The 18,572-nt window shown below is 36.5% G+C and overlaps 1 protein-coding gene across 1 annotated transcript in view; it reads left to right on the top strand.

Moving 5' to 3' along the window:
* LOC127654070 (ubiquitin carboxyl-terminal hydrolase 43-like) overlaps positions 1–18,572 on the top strand; it is a 72,902-nt gene that overhangs the window by 41,310 nt on the left and 13,020 nt on the right. Inside the window, exons 5-9 of the mRNA XM_052141042.1 lie at positions 696–858; positions 4,898–5,006; positions 5,660–5,760; positions 17,547–17,624; positions 17,769–17,898. Coding sequence (XP_051997002.1) covers positions 696–858; positions 4,898–5,006; positions 5,660–5,760; positions 17,547–17,624; positions 17,769–17,898 — 581 coding nt within the window. The remainder of the gene's footprint in view (positions 1–695; positions 859–4,897; positions 5,007–5,659; positions 5,761–17,546; positions 17,625–17,768; positions 17,899–18,572) is intronic.

Here is an 18,572-nt window from a genome sequence, read left to right as displayed (position 1 = left end):
GTCTGTATGCAGGGGGCGTTGTCTCGTGATACTCTCGTATCTCGTATACTGCCTCTACCAGCTTTGGCAACAAACTGACTAGAGCGAAGCATAATGAACTTGAAATATTTTTGAACTTGTACACTTGCTAAAAAGCGATGGAATGTGTAAAATGGATCAAACAAAAACCGCATTGTAGAATACAAGAAATGAAATGGATTGACAAACAAGCTTTCTTTTTTTTTTGGAATGAAAGTGTTGGACAGGGGTGTAAAGTAGCGAATTACTATAATTAAGTAGTTTTTCACAGGAATTTTATTTTTAAGGAGTTTAAAAATGTTATACTTTTACTAGAGTACATATAAGTGCTGTAACTGTACTTTTACTGTGCTATTTTCCCTCCGTCTGTGTTGGCTACCTCCCTGTCCTGATTAAATTTTTATCATGAAAAATGAATAATAATATATTTAATTTGGATTTGTTTTAGTCACAACATAATTCCCATATTTCCATTTCTATTATCCATAGTTGTGATGGCTTTACTATTATTTTAAAATATGAAAACAAATACAAATAAAGAATGAGTAAGTGACCCTAAACTTATGAACGGTAGTGTAGATTAATCAGTTTTGTGCAACCATGGCCTTATTTGCTGTTATTTTGTGCTCTGAACAGGTGCTTATATGATCTTATCTGCTTCTTTTAATATCTTGTAGGGTTCCATCACTCCCTCCCTTCCTCCCCATACACAACAGGACCTGGAGGTCAGCGGTTACCACCCTCAGGAACATTATCATCAGAATTCCTGAATCAGGGTGGATCTTCAAAGATCCTCCTTTTATTCTGCAATGTAGTAGGATCTGGCCAACAAGCTTCTAGGTAACTACAGCACTACATCTGGATTTTTAAGTCAGGAGCTCCTAGGGCTGTCCGATATGTCAAAACAATATTATAACGATATTCTTTTTCATATCATTCGATATTGATATTTATCATGGTATTGAATCACATTTGCACATTTTGTTGAATTTCCAAAAAAAGAAGAGAAAAAAAAATCCTAAAAAGTATAAATAGTCTTTACAAAACTGCATTGGGGGCCCAGACACTGCCAATGCATTTTTTTTTAATTTTTTTTTTTTTACATTAAAATTATTTTCATATTGCTTTACATACAGATATCCAAGTATAGGGGCATAGAAGCCCTTGTTACTGAGGAATGATACTGTATGGGGGTTCAGGGGTATCTCCAGAAAAACTTTTGAAAATGTAAAAGTCTGAATGGACCATTTTTCTATTTTCATTAAAGTGAGAAAGACTAGGCTACAAATTAGTAATTGTTTTGCCTTTCATGCTTTTCAGAGATGATGACATCTGAATAATTTCACCAAATTAGAACAGAAATCTATTTGTTTATTATTAAAGGCTTGGAACATGCTGATTAATAAAACTAAATTTAGAAAGAAAAAACTTTATGGTGCTCTAAAAGCACTCTGGAAACACGCACCTGATGTTTACGCACATGTGGGGAAAAGAGGATGTGGGTGCGGACCAGGACAGGGCATCAGTGAAGCGTGTTTCAGTGCTAGAGAATAATATTCAAGAATACAGCGCTGAAAGATCAGATATGATGTAACCGGCACTGTTGTTTTGTCGCGCTGCTCACTAGAGACGATGAGAGGTGTCATGATGTCAGTCAAGATGGAATCAATCTGGGATCTGGCAATAGCAACTTCACACAGTCTAAGGCCGTTTCCACTGAAGCAGAAGAAATCCGCACAAAGCCACTCCCAACGCTAGGGAACCGCTTGCCCCGCGCTGCTGTCAATTTTACAATCCACCTCACGAGCTTGAAGCTCTGCTTCCATAGAGAGGAATTGAAAGCGCTCACTCACATTCGCTCAGCATGCACCAGTGGAAACATACGACAAGAAAGCCAAATTGCTAGTGTTTTTAGCAACGTGCATGTCTAGATGTAGAACACAGGCTAAATATTGAAAATGACTCAAAAGCTTATCGTCGCTATCGCAGAGTTTTTTTATCGCGATAAATATTGATATTGTTTTATCGCCCAGCCCTAGGAGCTCCCAACCATTTTTCAAGTACCCCATGAGAGTTCAGTTAATATTCTATCCTTTTTAAAAATATTATTAAGCAATATTAACACTTTTTATTAACACTATTAACAATATTTTGGAACTATTTTGATAGCGGAGTAAAAAAATACAAAACAACTTGCCATATTGTGTCTAAATTGTAAGTATACTTCTGGTTTTTAAAAGTGTTGTTTAAAAGCAATATCGCACTTGCAGTCATGCTGTTGTACTGAATATCAGCGCAGTTGATCCATTGGCTTGAGACTGTGTACAGCTGTGCTTGGATTCAGTACAACAGCACAATTGCAAGTGTGATATTGCTTTTAAACAGCACTTTTATAAACCAATGTTTGTGTTCTCAACCTGAATGGCTGATGCCTGCAGCCTTTGGCCCACATTTGATGGGGAAGTTCTCTTTCTGATTGATTGCAATTAATTATAATTTTTTTCTGTGAGGGTGTTGTATTTAACAGCTAAAGTATGCAATTTTGTGTATGTTAGTTGTTTCCTGTCTCAGTTTAATGAGCACAGACAATTTTCCCAAAGAGTGAACGGGTAGTATGCAATGCACCGGCAGTGCTGTAATATGTTCACAGATTTTTATCAAAATCCAGACCTAAGGTTCAATTTATATGAATGTATAAGGGAATGTAAGTTGTGTATCTTGGAAGTTATTTTTAATCACCTTTTATCCCTCACTAATTCATTTAAACGGTCCTACAGTTTGACAAATTTGTAAAAGTGCAAATATTCCTTGTGGTTTCTCAATTAATAAGAGGTAATAAAAGCTGCTTGCATAATAATTTAAAAAGAATTCACAGCTATATGCTGTTTAAAATAGTTTTGGATGGTTTGTAGAATGGCACACTGGAGGGGACACAACACAGTGTCATGGCAAGTTGTAATAATTGTGCGCAATGCAAAATCTTAGTAGTTCATCCAAAAACGTCTAGGTTACAAGTGTAACCCCTATTCCCTGATGGAGGGAACGAGATGTTGTGTCGATTGTAGTGACACAAGGGGCTTCTTTCAAGAGCTTCGGATACCTCTGAATATGAGAAAAGGCCACAAAAAAATTGGCGAACAGAATTTGCATGTTTCGCCCCTGGAAATACGGGTATAAAAGGCAGGGATCTTGCATCTGCTCAGTCAGGTTCTGCACTGAGGAGACGAGAATATGGTTTGGCCATTACAGTGGCTTGGTACAGTGTTTGGCTAGGGGGACACAACGTCTCGTTCCCTCCATCATGGAACGGGGGTTACACTAGTAACCTAGACGTTCCTCTTCTGTCACCCACTCGACGTTGTGTCGATTGTAGTGACACAAAGTGTCCCATTAAATAACGGCACTTACACTGAACCGTGTTACGTGATCTGCTGATACCGGGGCAAGCAAGCTGTTGCGTGCCAAAAGAGCATGGGCATTAGACTGCACGTAAACTTCCCCAATGCCCCACTAAGTTGTCATTGTTTTTATTAGATTCCCGGCATCCGACCAAGGTTTTCCCTTGAGGGGTGGGCACAAACAACGTGACAAGCATGGGAGCAGGCCGCACAAGCCGCTGCCTCTTCTCTCTCATCTAACACTCATAGAGTGTTAGATACGACTGGGGCCATCTAGCTATAACACGCATCGGGGAAGGTGTTCTTTTCCAGTCCTATTCTTTCAGGGGGAAAGACCCAGTGGAGACCACATCCTGCCCATGCTGGGGAGTTGAATATGTGTGGGTGTATGAGCATCATATTTGCACAACCCCTCAGTAGGTGGCGAGGTCAATGATGTGTGCATCGGCAAAAAAATTAAATAACTTTTGCTTACCATGGAAAAAAGAAAACATCTGAACGAGATGAAGCCTAAATAAATATGGAATAAGTAACCAAATTTGTTCACAGACATTTCCTTTCGTTAAGGTGCACTCAGTCATTTATTTCCTCATTAAAACATTTTACTCCCAAAGAAATAAATCAGGGGCATAAAAAAATTACAATTCCATGAGGTCCGGTCTCTATATTTCTTACTCTGCAAATGTCTGGACAATAACTTACATGGTGTCAGTAGACAGCATAGCTATGAAATGACATAAGGAATCATATTTTTTTTAATAGTTTTTATACATTTCCAAGTTGGCAGCAGTAGTACTTTTTAAAAGAAGAAAAAAAAAGTTATAAGTTAAAACAGTTACTTGAAAACTGGGCAGGGATAAGAACATGTGGCCACAGAGACAAAGCCAAAGTAGATGGAGTTCATCAATTGATACAAATATTAAAAGATAACATCAACTGTTTGCTTTGAAGCTGAATGACAACAGTCCAGTATTTGTGTTATTATATATTATATACATAACATTTTAGATAAACAATGGGCTTGAGGCCTTGTGACTAAGTCAAGATACTGTATGTACCCAAGAGAAAATTTGAAAATGTAAAAGTCTGAATGAACCATGTTTATATTTTAATTTAAGTGAAAATCTACTAACAACAATGTACATCACAGTAGTGAAGCTTAAAATGCTTTTAGCTATATAAATAAAGTAGGCCCATAAATTGTCAGACTATTAAATAATGGAAAGTTAATAAAGCAAATTTTAGATGGGAAAAAATCATTACTTCAAAGGTGCTCTGGAAGCACGTTGTCCTGTCACAAACCTGGTTTAGTTGAACGGTTGGATTCATTTCAGACACATGAAGTTGAATTCACTTCGCATTATTCTCATTTTCTGCAGTGTGTTCAACAACGGTCACTCAACAAAAAAATTTCAATAAAATAAATAATAATAAATATATTACTTCAGATATGCAATGTGACTTTCTCTGTCTCTCTCCAGGTTTGGCCCTCCCTTCCTGATGAGAGTAGAAAGGACAGTTTCTTGGGATCAACTGCAACAGATTGTCTGCAGCAAACTTTACATATTTAAAAAAAACATGATTATAAAGGTGAGTGTGAGTTGATCTTAGATTAGCACTTGCTTTGTCTCAGGGGTTTTGGTGTTGACGGTGGCAAGTAGTTTGGGAAAGAGTGGGAAATTATGGAATAAAGAATCCCTTTATTATCACCGAAGCCTATCAGTAATGAAGATGCTTAAATATGCACATGAGAGGAAGATAATCATACAGACTAATGAGTTTAATACAGAATATGGGTATGAGAATAAGTCATGAAAAACACCTGTTGCTGTTACATTTGCTTTGAGATACATTTGCTTATTTTTAAGTTTAAAATCCATTTGAATAAATGTCATTGTAATGTTCATAGCCAACACTGCCCCCTAATGGGCAGATTTATATCAGTTTCACAAAAAAGTGAGTCTTGTTGAATAAATAAAAGACCAATATATATACATTCACCTTCTCAAGCAAAATAGTGCTGCTGTTTCATCTGCTTGTTGGTTCCAATTAAATCATAAATGAATCACTCTTTATGCTTGAGTATAGCCCCATTTTGCTCTAGTTCTGTTTTAAATTGCATAATTGACGTTCAAAACTCTTAACCAATCTGTTATCTTTTGTAGTTAAATGAAGCTGAACATTGAGAGATTCATTAACTTTGCATTACATTTGTGATCAGCAGCTTTATTTTTTCCTTACAGACAAGTGAACAGTTTAAGATCCGTGTGGTGGGTGGGTCAGCATCCTGCAGTTACCTGTCTCCTCATGACAGCAGACCACTGTACCACCCAACCGTGGACAGGTGAGCCCACCATACCACATCAGAAATACAAAACATTGAATTAACAGATGGGTTTAAAGTCTTGTGAACTCCACTTGTGAAAATGCTTCTATTTTCATATAGGTTATTATTATTATTTTATTACAAATTATATCTTCAGCATAATAATTTAGTGAAAAGCTAAATTGAAAAATCTAATTTAAAAATAAATACAATTATTTGTATGTCCCCCTTTGTTTTATTGACAGCAAAATCTGGCATTCAAAATGTAATTTAAAGGAGGTCACCCATAACTGAATATTATGTCATTATATACTCACTATCATGTTGTTTCAAACCTTTATTACTATTTTTCTTCTGCGGAACACTAAGGGAGAAATTTTGAAGAATGTCCCGGTCCCACTTTTTAGTACAGTACAGTGGATAGTGACAAGTTTTAGCGCTTTTCACAACAGACATCTTTACAAAGCAGCATTACAGTAAATTATGCTATAACAGGGAAAAAAAGCTGTAATGCCATAGTCATCATTGTACTATTTGATAAAAATGTTATTGTATATTGTGCCTTAATAAGTAAATAATATTTGTATTAGACCCCCAGTGAGCAAGCCAAAGGCAGCTTTGGCAAGCAAAAAAAAACAAAAACAAAAAATTATGAAAACAAAAAGGTTAAAGGCGACAAAATAACCTTGGAAGAAACAAGGCTCACTTTGGGGGCCAGTATCCTTCTGGCTAAACAGCATGAATATAATGCCAATATTAGTTATCTATGTGTAGAACAAGTCATGGTTTAAATTAGTAAACTAAGAAAGTATTAGTGGTCAATGTTAAAACAAATGATTTTGAATGAACTGTAAGATTAATGACTAAGGTCTATGAAGTTCATCGTGGATTAACTGAGGAAGTGCACATAGATGCATTGTCCTTTGTTATTTGGCTGATGAAGGCTTTAGTTGGCAATTCATTATTGTCTATGTATTCCATTTTAAGAGAGTGAAGTCCATTCTGTAACATCAAAGTAACCTAGCAACTTGTGCATCAAATTCCAAGAGTTCTGAAGGCATTCAGTGGTTTGGTGAGAAACAACCTCTGTATTTAAAAGCACAGCACTACACAACACAAGTTCTCATAATAACATGCAAGGTTTAAAGGAAAGGTTCACTCAAAAATTTAAATTCAATCATTATTTAGTCTCCCTTTTATTGTTCTAAACCCGTATTACCTTTTTTTTCCCCCAAACACTAATTTGTATTTCTGAGTACAAATAAAGCTGGGCATACAATTGTATCTCCTCTTCAGCTACAAACTCTTTAGACTTGCTTTAAAACTATGCAGGAAGCACGGCGTCCCTTAAAATTTCATGAAAATTGCAAACTGACATGTTTATCAAATTTCATAGGATCTGTCTTTAATTCAGATAATTATTGTCCCAGTTCAATATTTTAGGTAACAAAAGTTTTGTGATATTCGTTCTGTTGATGTTATTTGCATGGTTATGTCCATCGGTGTTAGCGGACACACAGCCCATGGTCTTTTAGAGTCAAATGGTGCATTCATATACAACGTGAAGCAAGCGTTTTGCGTGTCGCGGTTACATACAAAGTGAATGCAAAGATGTGAATAGATGCAAATTCGCACCTGGCGATGCGAATTAAGCAAATGGAGCGAATCAAACACGCAGTTTTTAAACTCGAGTGGAAAATCCGCATGACCCGTTGTCGCGAAAGCCTATCAGCATTGTTATTGTCCTGATGTCACTGGAGTAGGCCTACTGACGTAGTAGCAGAAGAAATCTGGAAAAATTCATAAAAAAATAGTTGCAAGACAAGTTTATTTGTATAGCACATTTCATACACAATGGTAATTCAAAGTGCTTTACATAGAAGAGATTAAAATAAGAATAAAAAAAAAAAACAAGAATAATTGAAACAGTTTAGAATATAAAATAAAATAAAATACAGTACAAACAGTCGGACACACAGTGGCACAATGCTCATTCAGTAAATATGCGCATCTACTTGATTCCAGCTATTGGTTGTACTTTACTATGAACCAAGTTGTAGAAGCCCCTCCTCCTGTCCTTTTCCGCAAAAGATGGGTGAATATGTGCGAACACGAGTTTAAACACACATTTATAATCCAGCGGTCAAACTCGCGTGAACATCGTTTGTTGCATTTCTTAAAGTGTACGGGAGCTTCTAGAGTGCCATTTGCATAAGGGAAATAATCCAATATTGGATTGGACAGTGGGATTTATAATCAATGTATTTTTATCTCTTCTCATAGCCTGTCTTTATATGATGAGAGGTTGAGCTCTCAAAAAGGGATGAACCATGTAAAAAATATCCAGTCATTGAAACAGTAATGTGAGTGACAGCATTTCGAATGAAAACACAATCGCTGTAGTTGCTGCAGAGTGCTTGCGGTGCAGAAAAAGTTGGTTGCGGTTTATTTAACACAATTAATTCAGCGATTATAAATCTTCACCTTTGACATTGGCATATGTTCATGTTGTAAATAAAATTGCAAGTGTAAGGCTCTGTTGTTTTGGTATTTTATTTGCATTCAGTATGTTGACTAGTTAATATTTTTTTTGTTTGTTTGTGAGTTGGCAACATAGTTGCACAGCTAATGTTGTTGAAATCATTTGATAATTGTATCTATGTGGAGCAAAACAATAGGAGAGCAGACTTCACATTTAAGTAGCCTAACTAGAACAACACCCCAACCAGGTTGCTTCTCATCAAACCTTATCTTATGCCTTGGAAAAAACTTGGAATATGGCGCACGTGTTGCATGGAGTTTCTTTTATGATAATTTTGCATCTTTTTAAAGTTCAAAAGTGAAGTCATTATCCATTGACATTGTGTTGAAAAGAGGGACATTCTTAAAAATGTCTCTTTATGTGTTTTGCAAGAGAAAGTAAGTCATATGATTGTGGAATGACATTAGGTTTTGTTATGATATCATTTAAATTAATGGGTGAACTATTTCTTTAAATTAGATTTTAAATGCCAGATTTTCAGTGTGGACTTGAAGGGTTAGTTCACCCAAAAATGAAAAAGAATTAGTTGTTTACTCACCCCTGTGTTTTTATAACCCCATATGACTTTCTTTTTCTTAACACAAAGGGAGAAATTGTGAAACAAATGTTGTGCTCAGTGATGTCATACAATGGCAGACTACCTCTTCAAGCTTAAAAAGAAGATGAAAGTATAATTCATAAGTCTGATAAATTATTCCATGAGTCATGATTATTCTGAAAGTATACAGTATGGTTTGGTGAGAAACCAAGTGATCGACAGAATTTCCTGTCGCTTGTCACGGATGGACAATGGACTACAAACTACAGAAGTAAGTTATGTTCTCAGGTTTGTGTGCAGATGTGTTGTGATCTGGAGTTACTATCACGGTGGCGGATCTGTTTTTAGATTAAAAAAGATGGGTTTCCTCTTGAACGCCCCTTCTTGCAAGTGGGAGCAGTGTACCGTTGCTGTTGTGCAGTCTAATGAATGCACACATAAGAGCAATGGTCGGTCAACATTTTCACAAAATAGCACATTAGATTTCAGTTTGTTTCACACTAAACCTTCTCGCAGGGAATTTTTTGACATGGAGTGACATTTTTCTGGTCAATGGCTTATGATATAATCATGATCCTGAATGTGAATTTTCACAGAGCATCTTGTGAAAGTGCTCATTTTGTCTTTTTTGTACAAAATGAGTTAACACAGTTAATGTCACAAATTTGCTTATTTGATTACTGATCACGAAATTGTGTTGAATCTTAATTATGTCTAATATTGTGTCATTGAAATCATGTAATCACTAGCACGCAAGCTAGCAAGAGAGGAGCAGGCTATTTTATTTATATGACGTTTTGCACACCTGCATTCCAATCTACATCTTGATGTAATCCTTCCTCATGATCACACAGTGTGTTTTCATCAGCTGAATATGAGACAAAACATAATTAAAGTGTGACGAGACTCGCACTGCACATGTAAGCTATTCGCACATCACAAGCTGATCAATTATTTAGCCTTTTTTGGTGAATCGCACCTGCAAAATCCTAAAACTTTATTTCCAGGCTTAATTTATATTTTGAATAGACTATGGTTTAAGGAGGGTGTACCTGTATGCTGGGTTGGAAATCTCAATGATTAATAGTGGTGTTTTCCTTATTACATCACGTATTGTTCTGAACATAAAAAGAAACAAATGAAACACAGAATGTAGGATGTCTTCTGCGCAGGCTGACCGAATTAAATCGGGAACGTTTACGATTAACCAAAAGTGAAGCGCTGCTGGCTCGTGATCCACGAATGGCTTGCACGAGCTGCACAAGTCTGTTGGGTATACTGCAGTCTCGTTACATTTTAACTTTTTGTTTAACCTGCCATTCAGCACATGAAAATACACTGCATGATTATGTGGAAGGCTTACATCAAGATGTAGATCGGAATGCAGGTGTGGAAATTATGTAAATGAAATAGTCTTCTCCTCTCTCTCCATTGCTGGCATGCCAGTGATTACTTTTCCATATGCCATAGGTAGCTGACCCCTGCCTTATTGGATGCTCTCAGAACAATCATGAGTCTCATGGAATAATTTAGTAGAATTCTGACTTATACTTTTGCGTCCTTTTGAAGCTTGAAGAGGTAGTTGCCATAAAACATATATGTTATAACAACACAGCGGTGAGTAAACAATGACTGAATTTTCCTTTTTGGGTGAACTATAAGGTAAAGCAGGTGTTGATGGGTTGTTATAGCGTTCAGATGCAAATGTATACCACATTGTGACATCATCATAATGTGGAAAAAGTAGAGAACGAGTCTTTCGGTAGCTTTGTTTCAACAAATGATCTTTTTGTAGTGAGGAGGAAGTTTTGACTTCTAAAACGTATAGTATTTTTTTTATAGAACAATTAATTTTTACATGTAAATAGATCAAGGGAAATGTAATTCCTCATGTCATGAGCCCTTTAAAGGGATAGTTCACCCAATTTACCCACCCTTATGCCATCCCAGATGTGTATGACTTTCTTTCATCTGCTGAACTCTGAACTGCTGGCCAGGAAGAAGAACTTCAAGCAAAAAAGGACATACATATTCATCTGTTTCTCACCCTATCATTTCTCTTCTGAAAATATGGATTAAAACACATATAGATTACTTTTATGATGCCTTTATGGGCTTTTTGGAGTGTCAAAATGTTGGCACCCATTCACTTTTGCATTGTATGGACATACAGAGCATTATTCTTCTAAAAATCAATTTGTGTTCTTCAGAAGAACGTCATACACATCTGGGGGGATGGCATGAGGGTGAGAAAATGATGAGAAAGTTTTCATTTTTGGGTGAACTATCCCTTTAAGGCCTTTAAAGGACTACCACTACTGTTTTCTCACTCAGTGTCTGACTGTTTGTCAGTGTAGTTGATTTTTATTGCACTCTCCTTCATGTCTGCCACTGGTTAAATAGGTTGTTTGTGTAAGTATGATGTGCAGATGATTTTCTGTTTCTCAAGCAGTTACCTGCTGTTCTCTGACGCAAGCTGCTGCTTTCATGTGCTGAAAGACAGCAGTGTTTAACTATGCCAGTAATTAAGTTTGTCCACCATTGCTGAAGGTGTATTCATCTACAGAGTTCACGCTTTGCCATAACTAAGAGTGAATTTAGGGGACCGTGTTTTCCAGGTAAATGAGCATGTTTGCCATGAATGTTTTTTTTATTTTGTATTTAATTTATTTCTTTTTCTCCCAATGTGGCATGCCCAATTCAAAATTTGCTTTTATGTCCTCGTGGTCGCGTGGTGATTCGCCTCAATCTGTGCATCTTATCACGTTTCTTGTTGAGCGCATTGCCACGGAGACATAGCACGTGTGGAAGCTTCATGCCATCAACCGTGGCATCCACTCAACTCATCACGTGCCCCACCGAGAATGAACCACATTATAGCGATCCCCATGTGACTCTAGCCTGCTTAGCTACCGGACCAATTTGGTTGCTTAAGAGACCTGGCTGGAGTCACTCAGCACTGAGTAATTCGAGGTGTGGTAGCCAGTGTCTTTACTAATGAGCTAAGTACAAACAGTGCACACTCAGGTTTCACACAGGGTCAGGTTTTGCCTACATTGTGTGGACCAAATGTCCTCATAAGGATAATAAAACCTGAAATCAACAACAGCCAATGGTCTCCATAAGGAATCTAGCTTAATAGGGTAAATATGTTAATAATTGAAAATATTATTGAAAATATAAAAACTTAAAAGTTTTTGGTTAGGTATAGGGGATAGTAAATATCATTATCTCAGTATAAAAACAGTAGACGTCAATGTAAAGTCCCCACCATGATAGAAAAACATGCATTTGAGGTTGTGTGTTTTTGCTCCCTAAGTTGTTTAGTTTAAGATATGTTGTTTACAGTAAGATATGATGTGTGTGTGCAGTAGTGGTTTTAACCACCATGTAAATCATGCAATTGCATGGAGCCCCGGACGTCGAGAGGGCCCCATACCTGTAGGAAAGCTCAGCAAAAAATTACATGTTGTTTTGGGTACACGGGCGAACACGCTGTTGTCAGCGCTCTCAGAGCGATTCAGGTTAGAAGCTGCCAGGTTCAGGTTAGTAGGACTTTGGGTTTGTAATTTAGGAAAACATATATAGGCTTTCCGAACTTCTTTCACTCACACCCTCAGATACATGTGAACGGATGAGTAAGGGGCTGTTCACACCAAATGTGCTTTTGTGTGCGTCTGCTCTGTTTTTTCATTGTTTTCAATGTAAACGTGCTGGACGAACGTCCTTGACTGCTGTACCGCGTCTTGCTGTTTCTTGAGTGTCTTCCGCAGTGACCAGCAAATGTTTAGACACTGCCTGAAGTTAATAAGAACTTCAGGTTTCAAAAGTGCATGTCGAGGCACTTGCGTTCTGTTTCATTCGTTAGCTGCATCTAGATTGTTTTAGTGCATGTGTCACAAAGATTTAACTTTCATGTTGCAAAGAGGTGACTATTACAATGTTTAATATTATTTCAAATTGTTCTGCACCAAGCAAAGTTTCAGCGCTTGTTAAACGGCAATGTTTTTTCCCCTTCTCTATTGTACCGAGGGCCTGCTGTGCTTGTGTGTTTACTGTTAATGTTATGAAGGTTGCCTATGATGCTAACAAAAAATTCAGCCTTTTGCAACATGGTGAACAATACACTGCAGTGTCAGAATATAAGATCAAGGAGAAAGTAAAGTAAATAAAACAAGAATGTAATATTAATGTTTAAATCCACAAAGTAATAATAATAATACTGTATCGTGTTATTATGACAAACTGGATAATAATAAATACTGTAATTGATGGTTATAATATTAATAAATACCAACTAAACTCCAAAATGTTACTGGGTGAAGTAGTATGTTTTTGCATACCCTGTTGGGCTTCACGATTATAGAAAAAAATCGTATTTGTCGATTATTGCTCTTTATATAGTAATCACGAATATTAATGTCGATTAAAATATTAAAATACTGTGACGTCACAAAGTAAGCAGCTGTGTGGTTCTTCAGAGTGGCAGATTTCAATGGTGGATATGAGCTGCACTCCAGTTTCTTTTAAGCATCTTTTAAGCATTATTGTCACGATCCCCTGTTGTCTGCCCCGTGTTGCACTACAATTCCCATGATTCCCGGCCGCAAACATCAACAGCGCAAACATCAGAACATAAACACATCTGAAACAATCGACAGAGGAATGGAGAAACAAACAGGGTTTAAATACACAGACACAGGATGATCACAAACGACAATCAGGTGCGAACAATGACAGAGTGATGAGGGCCGGGAATCATGGGAATTGTAGTGCAACACGGGGCAGACAACAGGGGATCGTGACAATTATATTGTATTTCATTTTATATTGCTATAATGTTTGTTAAGGTAAGGCACATGAAAATTATTGTAAATGTATATCTATTGTATAGAATAAATTTAATAAATGCTAAATTACTGCTTAAATTATTAGTCCACTTACAGTAAATAATATTTATTAACATCTGATTTTAATTGACTAAGTTACTGCGTTCAGTGAGCCCTTTAGTGACGAGAAAGAGGACCATTCATCCTGTTAGATCTTCAATGGTGATCTTGTTCATGTGAGATCATTATTAGATAATTTTTGGCCTCAGTGGTTGCACTTTGGAAATGAAAAAGTCATTTGCGTACAGAGTTTGTGATATTTGTGAAAATGTTAAATCTACTAATACCAGCTGCATGGAAAATGGGTCTTATTAGAGCAGATGTGATAACAATTACGTTGATTCCTGAAATATGCTATTCATGCCATATTGTTTATGTTGGCTACACCTCCAAAACAAATTTAGAACAGTTAAGCTGAATTACTTTATTGCTGTTTTGAACAAATCAAATTCACATTGGCCTACTTATTAACATGACAAAACAAAACTGTTATTACATTTTTTATAAATTGTACACAGAAATCGAGCAATGCGACACACTCTCCCATTACAATGACTGCTGTCACTCACTGCAGGTTTACACTGTTTGAGATCCGCATTTCAACACAAGCTCAATGTCGCTCTGCGCTCTCGCGAACGCTCTCCTTAAAAACAAAGCTGTCTAATCAGCATAATAAATACATTATTTACACCACGTCTGTGCCTTGTTAAGAACGGGAGCATTTTAGTTTTGTTGTGTTGCTCATTTGCAGTGTACTTAACATCTACGTTCAAAGCGAGCGGTGCAATATGCAATGAATCCAAAATAATTACAAAGTGCTTTTTGCAATTGTTCTACAGCTTCTTTTTAAGTGTCGTTTCAAGGAGATGTTTCTTCAGTTTCTTCTTGCTTTTTTACCTGTCAAAAAACTGGAAAACTTGTATTCATTATAGTTAACTAGATTTTTCATTAAACATTTTGAATGTTCTTGGCTACAACAGCTGATTTATTATGATTTAAAATCAATTTATGTAATTTTTTAAGCAAACATTTTCAAAATGGGGCCCCAGGTTGGTTGGTCGGTTGCTTGGGGCCTCAGAAATCGTAAACCCACCACTGTGTGTGTGTGTGTGTGTGTGTCTTTTGAGTTTCACTCTCAATAGGTTAGAGTTCATGAAAGCAAATTAATTCCCCTCACGTTACTGAATTATTGGTCCCTGCTTTTAAATCCTCTCTGAAACAATGGCAATTAAAGCAGAGGGATTGTGTGTCAGAATTAATCTACATTCAGACCAGCTTTCAGAAAAACTTGCCATGCTCCAGTCACATCCTAAAATTACCCCACACTCCTTTATTCCACAGTTTTACCTCTGTCATATTGGATCGATTGTTTGCAGAATTGCACTGTGCGAACAGTAAGAGCTAAAGCTGTGAACGTTGTGTGTATTTTGTGGTAGTTTAGCCAGGTGTGTGTGTGTGTGTGTGTGTGTGTGTGTGTGTGTGTGTGTGTGTGTGTGTGTGTGTGTGTGTGTGTGTGTGTGTGTGTGTGTGTGTGTGTGTGTGTGAGCGTGTATTTATCACTTTGTGGGGACCAAATGTCCCCATAAGGATAGTAAAACCCGAAATGTTTGACCTTGTGGGGACATTTTGTCGGTCCCCATGAGGAAAACAGCTTATAAATCACACTAAATTATGTTTTTTGAAAATGTAAAAATGCAGAAAATTTTCTGTGAGGGTTAGGTTTAGGGGTAGGGTTAGGTTTAGGGGATAGAATATAAAGTTTGTACAGTATAAAAACCATTATGTCTATGGAAAGTCCCCATAAAACATGGAAACACAACTGTGTGTGTGTGTGTGTGTGTGTGTGTGTGTGTGTGTGTGTGTGTGTGTGTGTGTGTGTGTGTGTGTGTGTGTTACGTTTAGGGGAAGGGTCTATAGAATCTATAATTCCTTAGAGTATAAAAATCATTGTCTGTGAAGAGTTCTCATAATGATAGCTGCACCAACATGTGTGTGTAAGCTGTGGATTTTTTAGTACTGCAGGACCAGTGGTGATACTGAGGTATACAGATGAATTCACTAGTGGTAATTATCTTGAGTAATAAAAAGGCTATTAATAGACTTGCAATTTAAAGGATAAATGAACTGGCCATGGTTCTGTGACATACTTTTATGTTCTTGAAATTTTCTTTCTTTCCCTCGCAATCTCTTTCCTTCCCTTTTCTGTACCTCATGCTTTAGAAAATTGTTTAGGGTTGTCAAACAATTAAATATTTTTATCAAATTAATCAGAATCTCTTTTATTCACAGTATGTTTAATTTACCTAGATCACATTGCGAATCAATAAATAAATAAATGATACATTTATTTCAAAATACTCATTACAATACAACATACACATCACAATAAACGGTTTACAATATACAGTAGGGGACAGAATAAAAATAGTGTGTCTGGGTGTGTGTGTGTATGTGTGTCATGGTGACACTACTGTAACTGTTGACATCTTGGTTGAATAGGGATGCAGCTCTGGGAAAGAAGCTGCCTGATGGGCTTGGTTTTGCTCTGGTCATTTAGCTTTGCTTTGAAATGTTTACTAGAGTGATGCTTTTGGAATAAGCAATGAATGGGAGTGATCTTCAGTAATCAGTGTGACCTGGTTCATTGTCCTGAACCTTTAGAGCTCAACAAGTGATGAAAGCTTGCAGCCAATTACTTTTTTAGCTCACCTAAAAATTACATGAAATGCTGAATCTGATTGAATGTGAATCACATGAATTAAATTAATTGCAGTTAATCACATACTTCAATATTTGCTGTGAAAAGGCTTCAAATGAAGATAGTTCAAAGACATTACTTTATTGTGGCATTACAAAAAGTGGCTTTAAAAGTTATGTATTGTTTATTTCCATATCATTGAATTCACATAAGCCTATAACTGGCCTACAGTACACAGCAAGCTTCTCTCCAATAGAATTTGTCAATCTGTCCAAGGTAGATTATGGGGCAGTTCACACAGTTCATAGGTCAGTTCATTTAACTGATAATTATTTATGCTTTTTTTTTTTTTTACCATAATTAATTATGCTTAAGTATCATGCTAAATACAGTTGTAGTTCTTAGTAGAAAACAAACTGATATTATAACATTCTGTTGCTGAGTTTTGCTCTAGGCATATAAGGGTTGTATTGCTCTTTGGGATGCAGGTTTGAGTTTGGCGGGTGTCATGTCCTAGTCACACCCATGTGATCTGTTGTTTCCCACCCTCCCTCCTTTACTGTACAAAGTACAACACTGAAAAACATCCCCCAAATAAAATAAAGCAATAATATAATAAAATAGATAATAGTTAGTGTCAATTATGAAGTAACTTGGATTTTTGCACTGTTTAATGCCAGTTCTTAATGGGAAATCCACAACTGATGGTAGTCTGACCCCTAGTGGCTTTATACAGAACTCACAGTTTGAATTCTCTCTCTCTCTCTCTCTCTCTCTCTCTCTCTCTCTCTCTCTCTCTCTCTCTCTCTCTCTCTCTCTCTCTCTCTCTCTCCCTCTCTCTCTCTCAATTCAGTTTAAAAGTACTTTATTGGCATGATTGTGTTTACATACAATGCCAAAGCATTAATACACAAAACAGATAATGACAAGACAAATAATAATGATAAGATAGAATTAAAATAAGGTCCAGGTAATGAATCAAATAAAATAAAAACTATAATAACAATATACACTATACAAAATAAAATAAAATATGCATTTAACAGGACATTATGAACATAAGAAAATAAAAGTACTGTAAATGAAGTACATTAAGGCAGTAATTGGTTTCTGAGGGTTTCTCTCTCTCTCCCCCAGGGCTCTTAAGTTTTGCGGTCCCGGTGGTCCTCTGCATGTAAAGCTTGTCATTGAATGGGAGAACAGAATCAAAGAATGGTGAGACACATTAATGCGCTCTCTGTCAAATAGACTTACTTCAATTCATACACATTCATTTAATTCTAAGCAAGCGTCAAAGTCTCAGTGAGAGTCTTCTCGGTAATGGCATTATCATTCTGGTGTGAATCATGTCTGTTTCAGTCTTTTTGGTAACATTCAAGAGGAGGTTATTGAGGATGCAGAGAGTGTTAGAATCCAACAGCAGAATCATGTACAGCAGCACAGCTGCACACTGGATGAGTGCTTTCAGCTCTATACCAAAGAGGAGCAGGTATTCTCTTCACCAAGTTCTCTGTTTTTTACCCTTCTCTCTCCCTCTCTCTCTCTCTCTCTCTCTCTCTCTCTCTCTCTCTCTACTTTTTTAATTTCTGCATCATGTAACAGCATTCCCATAATCATGGAAAACCTAGAAATGCACTATTAAGAAATATAAAATTTTTGATATCAATCCCTGGAAAAGTCATATAAATTAAATGTGTGTTGATAAATGTTACCACTTTATAAAAGTTTTACCTGAAAATAAACTAGTATTACTTTCACGTGCAGATTCCAGTCATATCACTAGCCTTATTAAAGCAGTTTTATTTTACGTGGGTGGGTTGTCTGTTGAAAGTTTTTGCATTTGCTTGATGCTGCATTTACAACAATACGTTTCAGTATAAGTTCAAGATGACTACTCAGACAACCCAACACAAACAAAACATTACCCTTTATAATATGAGTCCTCTTTTAATATAACCTTAAAAGTGATGGAAATTTCTAATAGATTTCAATTTTAATTATGTACTTTTGCAGCAAACTTTACGAGCTAAAAACTTTGAACTAACATTAAACAAAATAGTCATTTGAAAACTGAATATTCAATAGGGTCACTTTCAAATCTTAGTATTATTTTTTCTCTTATTGGAAACGTTATTAACAAATAATTGCAAAAACAACAGTTGA

The sequence above is a fragment of the Xyrauchen texanus genome, chromosome 13, assembly GCF_025860055.1.
Source record: "Xyrauchen texanus isolate HMW12.3.18 chromosome 13, RBS_HiC_50CHRs, whole genome shotgun sequence".
NCBI classification, from domain to species: Eukaryota; Metazoa; Chordata; class Actinopteri; order Cypriniformes; family Catostomidae; genus Xyrauchen; species Xyrauchen texanus.
Note: the sequence above shows the minus strand (reverse complement) of the source record. Positions and strands in the feature narration are given on the sequence as shown.